The 19,228-nt window shown below is 59.3% G+C and overlaps 1 protein-coding gene across 1 annotated transcript; it reads left to right on the top strand.

The window, feature by feature from the left end:
• Positions 1–592: 592 nt before the first annotated feature.
• LOC147228634 (spectrin beta chain, non-erythrocytic 1-like) lies at positions 593–18,839 on the top strand. The gene is made up of 36 exons (XM_086156736.1): positions 593–735; positions 1,964–2,148; positions 3,226–3,377; positions 3,445–3,618; positions 3,746–3,837; positions 3,911–3,991; positions 4,069–4,184; positions 4,391–4,503; positions 4,575–4,762; positions 4,848–4,965; positions 5,111–5,269; positions 5,384–5,686; positions 5,765–5,918; positions 6,235–7,105; positions 7,183–7,320; positions 8,685–9,441; positions 9,554–9,756; positions 9,855–9,945; positions 10,031–10,177; positions 12,193–12,456; positions 12,739–12,963; positions 13,096–13,185; positions 13,255–13,533; positions 13,611–13,741; positions 14,116–14,320; positions 14,969–15,343; positions 15,429–15,673; positions 15,797–15,935; positions 16,043–16,127; positions 16,300–16,496; positions 16,576–16,688; positions 16,769–16,817; positions 16,901–17,109; positions 17,186–17,359; positions 17,440–17,482; positions 17,707–18,839. The coding sequence occupies exons 2-36, from the start codon at positions 2,004–2,006 to the stop codon at positions 17,896–17,898; spliced, it is 7,017 nt and encodes a 2,338-aa protein (XP_086012862.1). The 5' UTR covers positions 593–735; positions 1,964–2,003; the 3' UTR covers positions 17,899–18,839.
• Positions 18,840–19,228: the final 389 nt, after the last annotated feature.

The following is a 19,228-nucleotide window of genomic DNA, read 5'->3' as shown; positions in this document are numbered from 1 at the left end:
ATCCTAATTATTATTATTATTATTATTATTATTATTCACACACACACAGATTTAAATACACACACGCACTGACACTGAACCCCTCACTGCAGCCTTCTGCTCCTGGTTCATCCTAATTATTATTATTATTATTATTCACGCACACACACACACACACACACACAGATTTAAACACACACACACGCACTGACACTGAACCCCTCACTGCAGCCTTCTGCTCCTGGTTCATCCTAATTATTATTATTATTATTATTCACGCACACACACACACACACACACACAGATTTAAACACACACACACACACTGACACTGAACCCCTCACTGCAGCCTTCTGCTCCTGGTTCATCCTAATTATTATTATTATCATTATTATTATTATTCACGCACACACACACCCATGAGGTTGTTTACTTGGAAGTTCAGACGTTTGTGAGGGACAGGAAGCGTGTGTGTGTTCCATGCGAGCCGTGACGTCATCGCCGTGCGGGAGGCTTCAGGATGCCCCCCCTCCCCCCCCCCCCCCCCACCGGGAGGAAGGAGGCTGCTTGTAACTGCAGAGTAATCGAGTATTTGCGCCGCCGGCGACCTGCGGGGGCCGCTGTGTCTGCCGTGTCCGGAGGTCCGTGAACGCAGCGCAGCCTCAGCCCGGTGGGTGGGGGGGCAGTGCGGATTCCTTCCCGTCAGCCCCCGCAGCCGCAGGTCTGGACCCGGACCGCCGCTCCGCAGCAACGAAGGTGAGTCCCGCGTCCCGGTTCTCGGGATCCCCGCCGTCCCGGTTCTACGGTGTCCCGGTTCTCCGGTTCTCCCCCGCCCCGGATGCTCCGGGAATCCCGGAGATTCGCGCAGCGGACTCCGCGTCGCTTCGTCAGAGACAGGAAGTGTTCGGAGGCCCGGTCCTTCTCCGGTCCGGCTCCGGTTCGGGAGCCGGACCGGAACCGGACCGGGGACGGACCGGAGACAGACCGGAGACGGACCGGAGACGGACCGGGCCGCGGCGGCGGCGGCGGCGGGCCGCCATTAGGAGGAGATGGAGGAGAATAACGGTGCGCCATGCGAACAGGCGTGGCCGCGGGAGTGCGTGTGTGCGTGCGTGTACGTGTGTTTATCTGCGCGCGTGAACGTGTGTTTATGTGCGCGTGTGTACGTGTGTTTTTGTGTGTGTTTGGTGCGCGCGCGTGTTTGGTGCGCGTGCGCGTCTTTGTGTGCGTGCGTGAGACAGTAAACATCCCCCCATGATGTAACTTCCTGTCTGGCTTCGGACGATGATCAATATTTATGATTGATGATCAACATTCAGCCATTGATGTTTGATCAAAGCTTTGACCTTTGACATCACTCATTCAACTCCTTTATTGCAACTTTACCAAACCTTAACATGTGTTGCCATGGTTACCCCCGGAGCCGCAGCCGATCGATCAATAACGGACGGTAAGTCCGGGCGGGGGTTCGTACCCGCCCGACACGGCGGCCATCTTGTGAGACGCTCAACCCGCCCGCCACGCCCGCCCCGCGTGATTGGCTAGCGGCGGAGCTCCGCCTCCCCGCGACATCATCCGACGAGTTGAAGGTTTCAATCCCGGCGCCGCTGTTGTTCCGGGAACATGTGACGGGGCCGCGGGGACCTCGCCGAGGGAAGGGCCGGCCTTCTAGAAGCTTCTGGGAAGCCACTGGCGATACATTAACTCCATTTCCTGTCCTGAAGAGTTATTGATCCAGCTAATACACGCTGTTATTTTGAAAGGCGGCGGCGCCGGTCCATTAGCCGAGGCGGCCTCGCTGGTCTGGAGCCGCCGGGTCGAAGGGAAACGTAGTTTTAGACACAACTCGCTCTAATTTCCTGATCGGTCTGTAGTTTTAGTGTTGAACTTCCTGTTGATGGTGTCCGTCCATCAGAAACAGAGAGAATTGAGATGTGTGTGTCTGTGTGTGTGTGTGTGTGTGTGTGCGCTCATACCACCCCAGCCCCGCCGATGGTGACGTGCCGCTGAGGTCAGAGGTCAAGATGACGACGGTGGCGTCCGACCTGGAGCCCATGGAGCTGCAGGCGCCGTACGGCGAGACGCTCAACAACCGCTGGGACGACGACTGGGACAACGAGAACAGCTCGGCGCGCCTCTTCGAGCGCTCGCGCATCAAAGCGCTCGCAGGTACGACGCCGCGCCGCCATCTTGTGAGTCCCGCGGGGACGAGGCCAACGCGTCCTCACAACGTGGCCGTCGCACACACAGACCTTTTCACTCGTCCGTGTTCAGGAGGTCACGCGTGTCCAAGAGGGCCGGCCCACACGCTAGCAAGCTCAGCAGCTGCTAACCAACTTCTCCTTGAGACGCAATGTGTGGGGTGTGTGTGTGTGTGTGTGTGTGTTTGTGTGTGTGTGTGGGGAGGGGGGTGTGTTTGAGAGTGTGTGCGCTTGTTTCCTGTTTCCTGTCCGTCTGGAATGCGACATACAATTATGGGAAACACCCCGATGACATCATCACCAGCATGAACAAACACACACACACACACGCACACACACACACACACACACACACACACACACACACACACACACACACACACACACATCCTGACCTCTGGACGGGCGCTGTCCCTCCAGAGGCTCCAGGTCTTTGACGACCTTTGTTCCTCGGCGCCAACAAACAGGAAGTTTGTCCGAAGGTCAGTCTGAGAGTGCGGGGAGAATCCAAGATGTCCGCCGCCGCCGCAGCCGCCGAGGGGGGGTCGGCCTACGGGACGCCCCCCCGGTTGGACGGGCGCGTCAAGCAGTTGCAGGGTGAGACGCCGTCGCTTCCTGTTGCCATGGTAACCGGGGAGTCCCAGGAAAGAAAAGCAGGAAGTGATTTGCGAGCGAGCGGCGTGGCGAGGCACCGCTCGCTCGCAGGCAGGACTTCACTTCCTGGTGCAGGAGCAAGGGGCGGAGCTTTGAAATGTCCGACACCGCCGTTGCCATGGACGCCGGTTGCTATGGATGCCGGTTGCCACGGACGCCGGTGTCGGCGCTTTTATTTTGGAAGAACCTGGGACGTCGCCGTGTGGATGTTGGTGTGACCTTTGACCTCCAGCCCCGTCCGGCACACGTCCGATTGGCCGGCCAGGATCATGTGACCTCCTGGGTTGAATCCAGTGGACCGGTATTGCAACCAGCTCACCTGTGCGTGTGTGTGTGTGTGTGTGTGTGTGTGTGTGTGTGTGTGTGTGTGTGTGTGTGCTCCCGACCCCAGATGAGCGTGAGGCGGTCCAGAAGAAGACCTTCACCAAGTGGATCAACTCCCACCTGTCCAGGGTCTCCAGCAGGATCACAGATCTCTACCTGGACCTTCGGGACGGCCGGGTTCTGATCCGGCTGCTGGAGGTCCTGTCAGGAGAGCGTCTGGTGAGTCCTCAGACCCTCTGGAGGCCTGAGAGCCTCTGGAGGACCTCTGACCTTCTGCTCCTCTCAGCCCAAGCCCACCAAGGGCCGCATGAGGATCCACTGCCTGGAGAACGTGGACAAAGCGCTGCAGTTCCTCAAGGAGCAGCGGGTCCACCTGGAGAACATGGGTTCTCACGACATCGTGGACGGGAACCATCGTCTGATCCTGGGCCTCATCTGGACCATCATCCTGCGCTTCCAGGTCACCTCAAGACTCGCGACCTCGTCGAACACGAAGCGGCGCAAGATCTGCGTTTGACCTCGTGACCAAGATGAGCCCCGTAAAAGAGTGTGTGTGTGTGTGTGTGTGTTTGTGTGTGTGTGAACAGATCCAGGACATCAGTGTGGAGACCGAGGACAACAAGGAGAAGCGCTCAGCTAAAGATGCTCTCCTGCTGTGGTGTCAGATGAAGACGGCAGGGTGAGACGCTCTCCTGCTGTAAAACACGGTAGATTCTCTCCAGAGGAAGTGACGTGACCTCGGTCTCCTCCAGGTACCCCAATGTCAACATCCACAACTTCACCACCAGCTGGAGGGACGGCATGGCCTTCAACGCCCTGATCCACAAGCACAGGTGAGCGCCGGCCGGCCGGCCGTCGCCGCGGCGTCCGGCGGACTCGTGGGAAGTCTGAGCCGCTGGTTTCCTTCCAGGCCGGATCTGATCGACTTCGACAAGCTGAAGAAGTCCAACGCTCACTACAACCTTCAGAACGCCTTCAACCTGGCCGAGCAGCACCTGGGCCTCACCAAGCTGCTGGACCCCGAGGGTACGAGGCACCGGCCCGCAGACGCTCCCCGCGAGTATTCGGTGGCACCCGGAGTCCTTCTTTAGAGGGAGGGTTCCTCGGTTCTCCTCCCCGAAGGCCTCCAGACGCCTCCGTCCTCCGGTCCCGATCTCCTCGGCGGACCCGTGGAGGTAACGTTCGCCCCGCGGCCGCTCGCTCCTGACTCCTGTCCCGCTCTTTCCTGGCAGACATCAGCGTGGACCATCCTGACGAGAAGTCGGTCATCACCTACGTGGTCACCTACTACCACTACTTCTCCAAGATGAAGGCGCTGAAGGTGGAGGGCAAACGCATCGGAAAGGTCAGTGGGACTCGCCGTCTCCGGCGAAGGACGGGGGTCGGACCTCACGCGACGTCCTTGTCCCGGACCAGGTCCTGGACCACGCCATCGAGACCGAGAAGATGATCGACAAGTACGAGTCCCTGGCGTCGGACCTGCTGGAGTGGATCGAGCAGACCATCATCATCCTCAACAACAGGAAGTTCGCCAACTCGCTGGGCGGCGTGCAGCAGCAGCTGCAGGCCTTCAACACCTACCGCACCGTGGAGAAGCCTCCAAAGTACGCCGACCTCCCGGTCCCTCTGACCGCCCTCCTCCGACGTCCTCTCCGTCTGGCCTCATCCAAATATCTCCCGGTGCTTCAGGTTCACAGAGAAAGGGAACCTGGAGGTTCTCCTCTTCACCATCCAGAGCAAGATGAGGGCCAACAACCAGAAGGTCTACATGCCGCGGGAGGGGAAACTCATCTCGGACATCAACAAGGTCAGAGCGAGTCTTCAGCAGGTCGGCGTGTCGCGGAGCCGCCTTCAGGTCCACAGCGGTCCAAACCCCCCGGAGCCCTGAAGGCCAGCCTCCGTGACCCGCGTCGCCGTCTTGACCTCTGACCTTTGACCGGTCGTCCCCTCAGGCCTGGGAGAGGCTGGAGAAGGCGGAGCACGAGCGGGAGCTGGCCTTGAGGACGGAGCTGATCCGCCAGGAGAAGCTGGAGCAGCTGGCCAGACGCTTCGACCGCAAGGCGGCCATGAGGGAGACCTGGCTCGGCGAGAACCAGAGGCTGGTGTCTCAGGTAGGAACCGCCGAGCTCCCTCTGTCCGGATCCTCCTCCGTCGCGTCGACCGCCGGCGGAGTTTCAGGAAGGTCGCGTCTCCACCGTGTCGTCCCGAATCGTCCCCGTCCGCAGGACAACTTCGGCTTCGACCTCCAGGCCGTGGAGGCGGCCACCAAGAAGCACGAGGCCATCGAGACGGACATCGCGGCGTACGAGGAGCGGGTGCAGGCGGTGGTCTCGGTGGCCAAGGAGCTGGACCTGGAAAGTTACCACGACATCAAGCGCGTGGCGGCAAGGAAGGACAACGTGATCCGGCTGTGGGAGTACCTGCTGGAGCTGCTGAAGGCCCGGCGGCAGCGGCTGGAGAAGAACCTGGGCCTGCAGAGGGTCTTCCAGGAGATGCTCCACATCATGGACTGGATGGACGAGATGAAGGTAGGGGAGTCGGGGGGCCGCCTGGGAAATCCGCAGAGGTTCGAGTCCCGCGGGTTCTGAAGGCGCGTTCCTGCGCAGATGCTGCTGCTGTCCCAGGACTACGGGAAGCACCTGCTGGGCGTGGAGGACCTGCTGCAGAAGCACGCCCTGGTGGAGGCCGACATCTCCATCCAGGCCGACCGGGTGAAGGCCGTCACCGCCGTGGCCGGCGGGTTTTCTCTCAGCGACAGCGGTGAGGCTCGGAGACTTCCCGTCCCGCTCGCGTCCTCCAATCGAACCTTCGAGCTCTCCTGCCAGTCCAGGAAGGTCGGGTCCGATCGGCGGAGGAACTCGCGAGCGAGGCAACTTTCCGCTCGAGACGATTCAAATCGTTTATTGACACGTGCGCGGCGTAGAGGCGTGTTTCCCTGCGCGCTGACGTCCCCGCTCGGGCGCCGCGTGAGCACCAGACGGCGTTTCGTCCGAGCCGCGCTTCCGTGTGAAATGGCGCGACGTTGCCGCGAAGCCCCGGCGGTCCTCGGTGTCTGAAGGCGTCTCCTCCCCGCCAGGGTACAAGCCCTGCGACCCCCAGGTGATCCAGGACCGCGTGACCCACCTGGACTTCTGCTACCAGGAGCTGACGCAGCTCGCCGCCGAGCGCCGCGCCCGGCTGGAGGAGTCGCGGCGCCTCTGGAAGTTCTTCTGGGAGATGGCGGAGGAGGAGGGCTGGATCCGCGAGAAGGAGCAGATCCTGTCGTCGGCGGAGGACGGGAAGGACCTGACGGCGGCGCTGCGGCTGCTGAGCAAACGGCGCGCCCTGGAGGACGAGATGAGCGGCCGCTCGGCTCACCTCCGCCACACGGTCTCGGAGGGCCGGGCGATGGCGCGGGCCGGACACTTCGGGGCCGCCGAGATTCTGGAGCGCATCGAGGACCTGGAGGCCCAGTGGGCGGCCCTGGAGCGTCTGGCCGCCGGCAGGAAGAGGAGGCTGGAGGAAGCGCTGGCCGCGCACCAGTTCCGGGCCGACGCCGACGACGCCGACGCCTGGACGCTGGACGCCCTGCGCGTGGTGTCCGGCGGGGAGACGGGCCACGACGAGTTCTCCACGCAGGCGCTGGTCAGGAAGCACAAAGACGCCGCCGCCGAGGTGGACGGCTACCGGCCGACCGTGGATCTGCTCCGCGAACAGGCCGCCGCGCTGCCGCCCGAGGAGGCGGAGTCGGACGAGGTCCGCCGCCGGCTGTCGGGCGTGGAGGAGCGCTACCGCGAGGTGGCGGAGCTGGCCAAGCTGCGGAAGCAGGCGCTGCAGGACGCGCTGGCCCTCTACAAGATGAAGACCGAGGCCGGCGCCTGCCAGGCCTGGATCGACGACAAGGACCAGTGGCTGAACGGCACCCGCATCCCCGACAAGATGGAGGACCTGGAGGTGGTGCAGCACAGGTAGGGGTCCGGACCTCGCCGACGTCTCCTCCGTCTCCTCCGTCTCCTCGCCGCTCACCCGTGGCGACGCCCCGCAGGTTCGAGGGTCTGGAGTCGGAGATGAACAGCCAGGCGTCGCGCGTGGCCGTGGTGAACCAGATCGCCCGCCAGCTGGTGCACAGCGGACACCCCGGCCAGAAGGACATCAGGACGCAGCAGGACAAGCTCAACAACAGGTACCGGAACGTCCTCGCGCGGAGCCGCGGGAGAAGAACCCGGACGCGGAAGTGACGGATTTGCAGGCGAAAGTGCAGGAACGGCCGAAGATGAAAACGGTCTTCGTTTCATCGCGATCGCGTTTGTGGAAAACCAACCGTCCGAAAGGAAACGGGTCTGTTTGTTTGTTTAGAAGTTTATCAGGACAGTGAATACATGAAGCACAGAGATGTTTGGACCAGATTGTAGCTCAAAGCTCATTTCCATCTCTAGTCCTGGACAATACAAATATAAAACTGTATAACATAGGCAATATATATAAAATATACAGATAGGCAATAAAATAACTATACAATATATAAACAGGCAATAAAATATGTATTGTTGTGATATTGTTACTTTGGTCATCTGGGGGCCGTCAGATGTTCCTCAGAAGGGAAACATCTGATGGTAAAATACCCGTCTGGCATTGTTAGCGTGAGCATGTTTGGAGCTCCAGAATCCAATTTTTAACGTCCCGTGTAAAGGTGTGAAAATCAGTCAAGTTCCTAAGATTGTCTGGAAGCCCATTCCGTTCTTTTATGGCTTTACAGGAAAAGGCAGATTGAGAAAAGGCAGAGTTTCTTTTAGGAACATTGCAGTCTCCTCTAGACACCGACCTCAGCACTGGACTTGTGAGTCGGAGCGAGGCTTGATGAAGGTCCTAAGAGGATCTTAAGAGGAGGTGGGGCGGCGTTATGGAAGATTTTGTGGACCAGACGGATATCAGAGTACCTGATCAAGTTGTCAAAACTTAATAATTTATATTTTCCCAAGATATGGCAATGATGATAGTGCCTTGGCTTTTTATCAAGAATTTTTAGGGTTAGGGTTAGGGTTAGGGTTAGTAGGGTTAGGGTTAGTAGGGTTAGGGTTAGGGTTACACCTAGATATTTGACCTGTCAGCGTTTCTGATCACATGGTTATTCACTTGAATATTTGGGAAGACATTCTGAGTTTTTTTGTTTGAGAAATACATTGTGAGCGTTTCCTCGGTGTTCAATGCAAGGCAGGAGTTGTTGAGCCACTCTGGTGCATTTGTTAGTTAGATAGTTAGTTAGATAGTTAGTTAGATAGTTTGGCAGCAACAGAATGAGCATCAGAACCGTGTGAGAAAGGACGGTATCATCAGCGTACATTAAGATTTCTGCATGTCTGCAGACGGAGGGCAGGTCATTCATGTCGAGACCGAAAGGTAAAGTGCAGCTTCCGGGTTAGGGTTGGGGTTAGGGTTAGTAGGGTTAGGGTTAGTAGGGTTAGGGTTAGGGTTAGGGTTAGGGTTAGGGTTAGTAGGGTTACGTCTCCCGCTGCTTCTTCTCACCGGACCATCACGTTCTCCCACCAGGTGGAGTCAGTTCCGGGACCTGCTGGACCAAAAGAAGGAGTGCCTGAACTCGGCGCTGGGGGTGCAGAACTACCACCTGGACTGCAACGAGACCAAGTCCTGGATCAAAGAGAAGACGAAGGTCATCGAGTCCACCCAGGAGCTGGGCAACGACCTGGCGGGGGTGATGGCCCTGCAGCGCAAGCTGACCGGCATGGAGCGCGACCTGGGAGCCGTCGAGGACAAGCTGGGCGACCTGCGCGGCGAGGCGGCGCGGCTGGCCGAGGAGCATCCCGACCAGGCCGCCGCCATCGTGGAGAGGCTGGCGGAGATCGCCGCCGTCTGGGAGGAGATGAAGGACACCTTGAAGACCCGCGAGGAGTCCCTGGGCGAGGCCAGGAAGCTGCAGCAGTTCCTGCGGGAGCTGGACGACTTCCAGTCCTGGTTGTCCCGCGCGCAGACCGCCATCGCCTCGGAGGACATGCCCAACACGCTGGCCGAGGCGGAGAAGCTGATGGCGCAGCACGAGGGCATCAAGAACGAAATCCGCAACTACGAGGAGGACTACCAGAAGATGCGCGACATGGGCGAGACGGTGACCCGCGGACAGACGGACGCGCAGCACATGTTCCTGCGTCAGCGGCTGCAGGCGCTGGACACCGGCTGGAACGAGCTGCACAAGATGTGGGAGAACCGGCAGGACCTGCTGTCCCAGTCGCACGCCTACCAGCTGTTCCTCAGGGACACCAAGCAGGCCGAGACCATCCTCAACAACCAGGTGAGAAGATGCGGAGAAGGTGCCCGGAGGCGGCTCCTCCCGAACCGGTCGCTCTTTCCCGCCCGGCCGGCCCGATTCCGGAGTTGGTAACGCGGCGCCGTCGCTCCCGCAGGAGTACACCCTGGCCCACGCCGAGATGCCCGCCACCCTGGAGGGCGCCGAGGCCGCCATCAAGAAGCAGGAGGACTTCATGACCACCATGGACGCCAACGAAGACAAGATCAACAGCGTGGTGGAGGCGGGTCGGCGGCTGGCCAGCGACGGCAACATCAACAAAGAGCGAATCCTGGAGAAGGTCGCCTCCATCGACAATAGGTAGGTACCATCCGGAGGACTTCCTGAGGTCCACCGATCCCTGAAGGCGTTTCCGAGTCTCTGGAACAGGAGACAAAGACTTTGGGGGTCTGTTTCAGACACAAGAAGAACAGAGAGGCGGCAGTTGATCTTCTGATGAGACTGAAAGACAACAGAGACCTTCAGAAGTTCCTGCAGGACTGTCAGGAGGCAAGACGCTCACACACACACACACACACACACATTGTTGTCCTGGTGTTTGCGTCACGGCGCGGCTGCGTGTCTGCTCCTCCAGCTGTCCCTGTGGATCAACGAGAAGATGCTCACGGCGCAGGACATGACGTACGACGAGGCCCGGAACCTGCACAGCAAGTGGCTCAAACACCAGGCCTTCATGGCCGAACTGCAGTCCAACAAGGACTGGATCGAGAAGGTGCAGAAGGTACTGAGCCGCCGGTCCCGAGAAGGCGGAACCACCGGGACGGTGCTTCCGCTGTCGCACTGTAAGGTTAGCCGCCGTGCAGAGCTAGCCGCCGGAGACTCGGCACCCTCGACCAGGGGTCGGCAACCGAAACACCCAGAGAGACATTTAGACCCAGAAAAGAAAACGCCGGGAGCCGCAATTACTTTTTGACGTCTAAAATGAAGGCACCGCTGTATATGAGAGAATGAGAACAACTTTGTTTATCCCGAAGGAAATTGTTGTGCCAGAGTTTCAAGTAAAAACATAACAGTAATAGATAATAGTAGAAAGAGGGAAGAATAAGAAATACAATGAAATATAATGAAATATAAATTGTCTTAATTGTTAAGTGTAACTACAAAGATTTGATTAGAAGATTCCCTGCGGCTGAGGGAAGAAGTGTTTGAAAGCGGGCAGAGAAGATGCCAGTGTGGCGTGCTTGAAATCCCCAGAGATGCTATGAAGGCACTGGGCTGCTGTGACCGTTGAGCTGATGACATCATTGGCCCGCGGTGCGACGGCAGACGGTGGGATGTAAACCGTTATGATGATGGCGTGGGAAAACTCTGGGCAGATAGTACGGCCGGAGACTCACCGCCAACAGTTCGATGTCCGGGCTGCACACACGCTCCTTCACCGTGACGTGTCCGGGGTTGCACCACTTGTTGTTTACAAACACAGCGACACCTCCTCCTCTCTTCTTGCCGCTGCCGGCACAACTCCGGTCTCCTCGCACCAACTGAAAGCCGGGTAAACTCACCACAGAGTCCGGTATGTTGCTGTTCAGCCGAGTCTCTGTGAAGCACAACACCGAGGCCTCACGAAACACACCGTCGCTCCGTGTGAGTGCCGTTAGCTCCTCCAACGTGTTGCCCGGCGATCTCACGTTTCCCATCACAATGGAGGGAAGATACGGCCTGTATCTCCTCTTCCTCAGCTCCCGTCTCCTCCCGGCTCTGCAGCCCCGGTATTTCCTCCGTAGCTCCTGAGGGATTTCGTGCCTCTCCCCCATCCCGCCGCTGCATCTCAGCTCCATCAGCTGAGATCCCAGCTGATGGAGCTGAGGTGGAAACAATGGAGCCGTTGAACCGGGATCCGACTCGAAAAAAGTGCTCCAAGCACCGCGAAAACAAGAAATAGCGAGTTGAGCAACATCTCTTGTTTTGGTAAATTCAATTAACTTAATAGTTACTAAAGCAAGAAGAAGTCATAGAAAAATAGAAGTAGAGAATTTAGGAAAAAGAGACACTAAGGTGAGGAGAAACTCTGGCAGGCAGCCGCCCGAGACAGCGCCGAGTGAATATTACTATATATATATTGCTTTTTATTACCTTTATACTTTGTAGAAACAAGTGTGAAGTGTGTTGCTTCTGAAATTCACAAAGAATTACAGAGAAAATTACATTTTATTTATGTAATGAAGTCATTTTGAGCTTTGGGCTCTCAGAGCGTGTAGCGGAGCCTTGACCTGAATTTTAAAAATAAATCGGGAAAAAAAATCACTGTATCAGTAAACAATGAAAAATAAATATTTGCAAAATATCTTCATAAATATCTATTTTACCTGGTTTATGGGACCTCTGCTCCTGAACTTCTGCGCTCAGCATCTGCACATCTGGACTTTACCGGCTTCCGCCAGTGTGACGTTATTTTGAACGGCGAAAAATAATAAGTATAATTCTATTTAATATTTCAAGATCACAATAATCTTCCAACTTAGAACTAAAAGTGAAAAAAAGGAATGAACACAAATGAAATACACTTCAATGAAATATTTATAATATATTTTCCCGAGCGGCTCGGAGCCGCGGAGTAAAGATGAGGTTGCCGAGCTTGAAATGGCTCCGTGAGTCGGCGTGCGTGAGGAACCAGCTCAGGCTGCCCTTCCAACGTCTTCTTGGAAAGACAGAAAACCCCATCCGGGAAACAAGCTGACGGTGTTTACCGGTGCGTTCTGAAAGCGGTTCCCCTCTGTGACCTTTGACCCTGCGCAGGACGGTTCGCTGCTGGTGGCGGAGAAGCCGGAGACGGAGGCGGTGGTGCAGGAGAAGCTGGCGTCTCTGCGCGCCATGTGGGCGCAGCTGGAGGCCGACACCAACACCAAGGCCCGGCGCCTGTTCGACGCTAACAAGGCGGAGCTTTTCACGCAGACGTGTAACGACCTGGACGATTGGCTGACCGACCTGGAGGGACAGATCCTGTCCGAGGACTTCGGAAACGACCTGACGTCCGCTAGCATCCTGCTCAAGAAGCAGCAGGTAGCGTTACTGTCGGTAGCCGGAGGCGCTATCTGTCCTCCGGCAGCAGGTAAACAGTATCCGCGGTGCCGGAGGCAGAAGCCGAGGTCCGTCGCGGTCTTCACAACCATCGGTCCGAGCGCAGGGAGCGAGCGCGTCGGATCTCGGGCGCTTCGGGACGTTTCTGCGGTACCGTAAAAGTCGTAGAACCGCTCGGAGGAATAGAAGTGCCGGGTATCGGCGAAGGGGTCGCCGTGTTTTGGTGGTTTCATTGTTCCCGAGTGTGTGCCTTGTCCGCCTCAGATGCTGGAGAAGCAGGTGGAGGTGCGTCAGAAGGAGGTCCTGGAGCTCCAGGGCCAGGTGCAGGCTCTGGGTCAAGAGGTCAAGGACGCGGACGAGGTGGACGGAAGGCGGCGTCTGGTGGAGACCAAGTTCCAGAAGCTGCTCGAGCCGCTCCGCCGGCGCAAGGACTTCCTTTTGGCGTCCAAAGAAGTTCACCAGTTCAACCGGGACGTGGAGGACGAGATTGTACGTAACGCGACTTTCGGAGCGAAAGTACCCGCTGGAGAGGTTTCGGCACGACCGACCTTCTGGCGGGCCGAGTCCTCGGGAGCCGACGACCTCTCGGCGCGGAACTGACGGACGACCTCTGTCTTCCAGCTGTGGGTCCAGGAGAGGATGGCGGTAGCCGCCTCCAAAGAACACGGACACAACCTGCAGACGGCGCAGCTGCTCATCAAGAAGAACCAGGTGAGGACGAAGCCCACGCGCGGAGAAGGATCCTTCGTTAGCGGCGACTGACGCGGCGTTCGTCCTCAGACTCTGCAGAAGGAGATCCGGGGCCATCAGCCTCGCGTCACCGACATCTTGGAGCGCAGCCGCGGCCTCCTGAAGGACGAGGAGCCCGGAGTGGACGCCATCCGGCGGCGCCTGTGCGACCTGGAAGAGCTGTGGAGGAAGCTGATGGAGGAGGTGGAGCTCCGTCACGGGCGGCTGGAGGAGGCGCACAAGGCCCAGCAGTACTACTTCGACGCCGCCGAGGCCGAGGCCTGGATGAGCGAGCAGGAGCTGTACATGATGTCGGAGGAGAAGGCCAAGGTGGGCGGGGCTTCGGAGGGGGGGCGGGGCTTCGGACGGGCCGCGGAGGTGACGTCGTCTCCTGTGGGCGGTCGTAGGACGAGCAGAGCGCCGTCAGCATGCTGAAGAAGCACCAGATCGTGGAGCAGGCCGCCGAGGACTACGCCGAGACCGTCCACCTGCTGTCCAGGACCAGCCGCGGCCTGGTGGCCGACGCCCACCCGGACAGGTGCGGCGCCGTCCTTCGGGGTTCACTATTCAGGGTCAGCAGTTCTGAGTGCAGGCCGGCTGGAGAAGGGCCCCTCCGGAGGTCATCTGGAAAGGTCTGGAAGGCGGTGGCGTTGACACGAGGCAGGAGGCGGAGATGTTTAGATCCTCTTGGGGAGGAAGGAGGATGGACGGCGTTAGATAGGAGTCCATCTGAGGAGAGCAGAGGCCAGACGGGTGGAGGGTTTGAAGAGGAGGATGGTGGAGATGGAGCTGGAGGCAGGAGGAAAGAGGCAGATGATCGGACTAGCGGAAGAAGAACATAGCTTTGGATGCTAACACATGCAAATGTAAGCTAAGCTCAGTGTGTGTGTGTGTGTGTGTGTGTGTGCGCAGTGAGCGTGTCAGCATGCGTCAGTCGCAGGTGGACAAGCTGTATGCTGGACTGAAGGACCTGTCGGAGGAGAGGCGGGGCAAACTGGATGAGAGGCTCCGCCTCTTCCAGCTCAACCGCGAGGTGGACGACCTGGAGCAGTGGGTGGCCGAGAGGGAGGTGGTGGCCGGGTCGCACGAGCTGGGCCAGGACTACGAGCACGTCACGGTGAGTACTCCGCTGCTGGGGTTTCTACAGTACTGCAGTACTACTACCTCTCCTACGCATGTGCAGTACCACGACCACATCTTCTGCGACCAAGAGCTTGTACCCCGATACCTCTGCAGTACTACTAACTCAACCGCTCTTACTCCTACTTCAAGCACATCGTGAAATATTACTGCACCTCTGTACCTTGGCTGTACTAGTGGTACTACCACTGCTACAAGTATATCCCAGTACTGCAGTATTCGGTGGACAGGTAAGCATACCGCCCAGTGCAGTTCAGTAGAAACTCTTTCTACAGCGAGTGGTTTGAGTAACTGCCGGTCACCAACAGTGACTGCAGTTACAGCCGTTAGTAGTACACATCGCAACAAGTACGGCCAGTACTACTGCTGATACTGGTACCGCAGCGGTACCGGTAGTAAAAGTCCAACGGATACAACGAGGGCTTTACTAGTCAGTACTAGTCAGCACTCAGACGGGACTCTTTATGGCTCAAACCCACTGGTTTGTCCTCCGTCGTGGAAAGCGATAACACCGATGACCCCGTCTGTCCCGGGAAGTCGAGAACAGCCGCCGAAATAAAAGCCCTCGGGTTTCACGGGACCAAAGTCCTTTCCGATGGCCGACCTTTGACCTCGTCGTTCTCAGATGCTGCAGGAGCGTTTCCGGGAGTTCGCCCGTGACACGGGAAACATCGGGCAGGAGCGCGTGGACGCCGTCAACCGCCTGGCCGACGAGCTGATCAACGCCGGCCACGGCGACGCCGCCACGGTGGCGGAGTGGAAGGACGGGCTGAACGAGGCCTGGGCCGACCTGCTGGAGCTCATCGACACCCGGACGCAGATCCTCGCCGCCTCCTTCGAGCTCCACAAGTTCTACAACGACGCGAAGGAGATCCTGGTCCGGGTGCTGGACAAGCAGAAGAAGCTTCCGGAGGAGGTGGGCCGGGACCAGAACACGGTGGAGACCCTGCAGAGGGAACACACCACCTTCGAGCGCGACGTCCAGGCCCTCGGCTCGCAGGTTAGCTCCGCCCCTTTGCTACGCGGTACTCGTTAGCTTCGCCGCCGCCGTCGGACCCCTCTGAGCTTCGCCCGCCGCTCGGCAGGTGAGGCAGCTGCAGGAGGACGCCGCCCGCCTCCAGTCGGCGTACGCCGGCGACAAGGCGGACGACATCCAGCGGCGGGAGACCGAGGTGATGGAGGCGTGGAGCGTCCTGCTGCAGGCCTGCGACGGGCGCAGGGTCCGCCTCCTGGACACCGGAGACAAGTTCCGCTTCTTCAGCCTGGTGCGAGACCTCATGCTGTGGATGGACGACGTGATCCGGCTCATCGAGGCCCAGGAGAAGCCCAGGTGGGCGGCCATCTTGGATCTTATGTCCGCTTCCTCCGAACCTCACCTGCTGCCAGCTGACTGTTAGCCACCCGCTAGCTAATGCTAGCAGATGAGCTCATAGTGTGTGTGTGTGTGTGTCAGGGACGTGTCGTCGGTGGAGCTGCTGATGAACAACCACCAGGGCATCAAGGCGGAGATCGACGCCCGCAACGACAGCTTCACCGCCTGCATCGAGCTCGGGAAGTCGCTGCTCGCCAGGAAACACTACGCCTCACAGGAAGTGAGCGCACGCCGCCAAAATCAGTGTGAAACTTTACTGGCAAGGAGAGGAGGGGTGTGTGTGTGTGTGTGTGTGTGAGACAGCATGTTGTGTGTGTTGTCACCCAGATCAAAGAGAAGCTGCTCCAGCTGACCGACAAGAGGAAGGAGATGATCGACAAGTGGGAGGATCGGTGGGAGTGGCTTCGACTCAGTAAGTCTCCGCCTCCGGCCGCCGCTCGTAGGAACTAGAGGTCTGGAACTCGAGCGGATCTAGAAGCTTCTGCGACCCGACCGGCGTAAACAAAGCGGACGGGTCGCACGAAGGGGTCCGACCCGAGCGTCCGGCGGGGCGCTCCCCTCACCCGAGTCTCCGCCCCCTCCAGTCCTGGAGGTGCACCAGTTCTCCCGGGACGCCGGCGTGGCGGAGGCGTGGCTGCTGGGCCAGGAGCCGTACCTGTGGAGCCGGGAGGTGGGCCGCAGCGTGGACGAGGTGGAGAAGCTCATCAAACGCCACGAGGCCTTCGAGAAGTCCGCCGCCACCTGGGAGGAGCGCTTCTCTGCGCTGGAGCGTCTGACCACGGTGAGCCGCCGCCGCCGCCGCCGCCCGGCACCGGGCGCGAGCAGAGGCAGGTCATGTGATGCGGCGGTGGTGTCTGCAGCTGGAGCTGCTGGAGGTTCGGCGACAGCAGGAGGAGGAGGAGCGTCTCAGGAGGCCGCCGACCCCGGAGCCCCAGGAGAGCGAGCGGGAGGAGGCGCCGCCGCCGCCGCAAAGGTGACGACCCGGCCGGCGCCGGCGGACGAGACGAGGGGCTCCACTTTGCGGTCACGTGACCCGTCTGTCTGTCTCCGCAGTGACGTCATCGTCCAGAACGGCGTGCCGTCCGACAGCGACCCTCCTCAGGTTCGCCGCCGCCGCCGCTCAGCCCCCGCGGTGACGTTCCCGCAAAACGCCGTCCGAGTTCTAACGACCACGTGTCCCATCAGAACGGCGTGAACGGCGAGCTGGTGAACGGCGTGGCCGAGGTCGGGTCGAAGGACCTGAGCCCCGCCCCCTCGCCGCCCGCCGGCAGGAAGAGCAAGGGCAGCCGCTCGTCCACGCTGCGGTCCATCAAGAGGGACTCGTCCTCGCCGCTCGAGGGCTTCCTGCACCGCAAGCACGAGTGGGGGGGGCCCAACAAGAAGGCGTCCAACAGGTGAGCGCCCCTCGGCCCCGCCCCCTCGGCCCCGCCCCCGCGGCGCCGCCCTGACCGCGCGCTCTTTGATTGGCAGGTCGTGGCACAACGTGTTCTGCGTGGTCGCCGGCCCGGAGATGAGCTTCTTCAAGGACGGCAAGGCGGCGGCGGCGGGCGTGGCCTATCACAACGAGGCCGCCGTCAGTCTGAAGGACGCCGCCTGCGACGTGGCGTCCGAGTACAAGAAGAAGAAACACGTCTTCAAGCTGCGGTAACCGACCGCCGATCGATACGGCCGAGGAGGGAGCCGTGCCCGTGTCGCCGTGGTAACCGCCGTCCTTTCTTTTCCAGGGTCTCGGACGGAAACGAGTTTCTGTTTCAAGCCAAAGACGAAGTGAGTCGTTTCTCCGATTTGTTTACGGCTCGTCCGCGGCCGCCTGCGGTCACATGGTAACACCTGGGTCATAACCAGGGCTTCGGGTTACTACCTATCTGTGGGACGGGTCATAACCAGGGCTTCGGGTTACTACCTATCTGTGGGACGGGTCGCACCTCCAGATGGGTACTAACCAGGTGTGCTGTGTAATACCATGTTAATAACGGTGTGTCCTCCTGCAGGAGGAGATGAGCACCTGGATCCAGACCATCCTGAGCGCGGGCGGCGGCGAGGTGGCGAGCAGCGGCCCCGGCACGCCCACGTCCGGGCGCGCTCAGACGCTGCCGGCGTCGGCCGCGCTCCCCGCCGAGTCCAGCCCGGGCCGGAGGGAGAAGGAGAAACGCTTCAGCCTGTTCAAGAAGAAGAACCCGTAGCTCCCAGGACCTTGGCTGGACCACGGAGCCGCTCCACACCCTCCGCCGCCCAGAAGGCTCTTGGCCGCCCGCCGCCGTCACCGCCGTGACATCATCGCCCCACGACCAATGGCGGCGGCCGGCGGCTGAAACCGGAAGTGGTTTCACTGACGAGGAACTTAAGTTCTCATTTCATCTCTGTGGTGCAGAAGACCTGGACAGACGGCCTCCTCCTCCTTCTGTCCTCCTTCTGTCCTCCTTCTGTCCTCCTTCTGTCCTCCTCTTCCTTCTATCCAAGAAACAAAGCATGACATCAGTTTGTTTCTGATAACACAGGAGGTTTGTTTTATTTTGGTGGGACAGGAAGCCCCGCCCCCTGACCCCTGACCCCTGACCCCTGACCCTGAGGCGGTGTCCCCCCGAGGCCTCTGAACCCAGGCGGTTCGGTTCCCCCTCCCGTTTGTTTGACGCATGGCCGATGATGTCATCGAGATGACATCATGGGGCCACGCCCCCGTTTCCGTTCTTATTTTGTATTTTTGTACTTTTTCTGAGCCCCGAATCATTTCCCGGATTCTCTGAGACCACGTCCGGCCGCCGACTCGCATCGGACCGATGGCGTTCCTCCTGTCGCGTTTACTTCCTGGTTTCCGGCCAATCGGCACGTCTCCTTTCGCCCTCCGGCCGCGGCGGCGCCGCTCCATCCGTCAGAGGCTAACAGGCTAACAGGCTAACAGGCTAGCGCCCTCCGCTGGTGAAGATGAATATTAATCGTTCAACATTTAAGCTTTTCTCATGTATGAAGCTGCACTGTAGACTCTTCTTCCTGCTCTCTGCCCCCCCGCTCGCTCTCTGTGATGTCATTCGAAGCTCGCCGCCCCCCCGCTTGACCCTGTGACCTTATTAAAGGCTTGTTTAAGCTTGGCCCCCTGTGACCTCATTAAAAGCTGGGTTAAGCTGCTGGCGTGGTGGTTGATTTGTGAGCAGGAAGGAGCTCCCGCAGACCTGGAGCTGCCCATCATCGGAGGAGCAGCAGACGTCCATCATGGAGACGAGCGAATGAAGAGCTGACGATAGCATCCACCGTGTTAGCGGAGCACGGTCGATCTTATATCTCCGCACATCATCCGTGGGTGGGATCTATGTGATCCACGCGGGTGTATGAGGACACCAGAAGGAGGTTCTGGGGTTTCCAGGTTCTTCATGTGAGCCTGAGAAGCTTCTGGAAGCGGGCGTCTGTGGATGCTAACTAGCATCGTGCTAACAGCCGCCCCCCTCCGTGGTATCCGTGTCACGTGATTCCCTCGCGTGAAACCGGAAGTCCCGGCCGCGACTCTTATTGTGAAGGTCC

The sequence above is a fragment of the Fistularia commersonii genome, chromosome 12 (genome assembly GCF_037954325.1).
Source record: "Fistularia commersonii isolate RoL2024-O1a breed Wild chromosome 12, RoL_Fcom_v1.0, whole genome shotgun sequence".
NCBI classification, from domain to species: domain Eukaryota; kingdom Metazoa; phylum Chordata; class Actinopteri; order Syngnathiformes; family Fistulariidae; genus Fistularia; species Fistularia commersonii.
Note: the sequence above shows the minus strand (reverse complement) of the source record. Positions and strands in the feature narration are given on the sequence as shown.

Bases quoted from the DNA above. Each gene is read 5' to 3' on its own strand.
- LOC147228634 (XM_086156736.1), top strand. From the start codon at position 2,004: ATGACGACGGTGGCGTCCGACCTGGAGCCCATGGAGCTGCAGGCGCCG. The intron at 5,687-5,764 runs GTAGGGGAGTCG...GTTCCTGCGCAG, and splicing joins ACTGGATGGACGAGATGAAG to ATGCTGCTGCTGTCCCAGGA. The intron at 5,919-6,234 runs GTGAGGCTCGGA...CCTCCCCGCCAG, and splicing joins GTTTTCTCTCAGCGACAGCG to GGTACAAGCCCTGCGACCCC.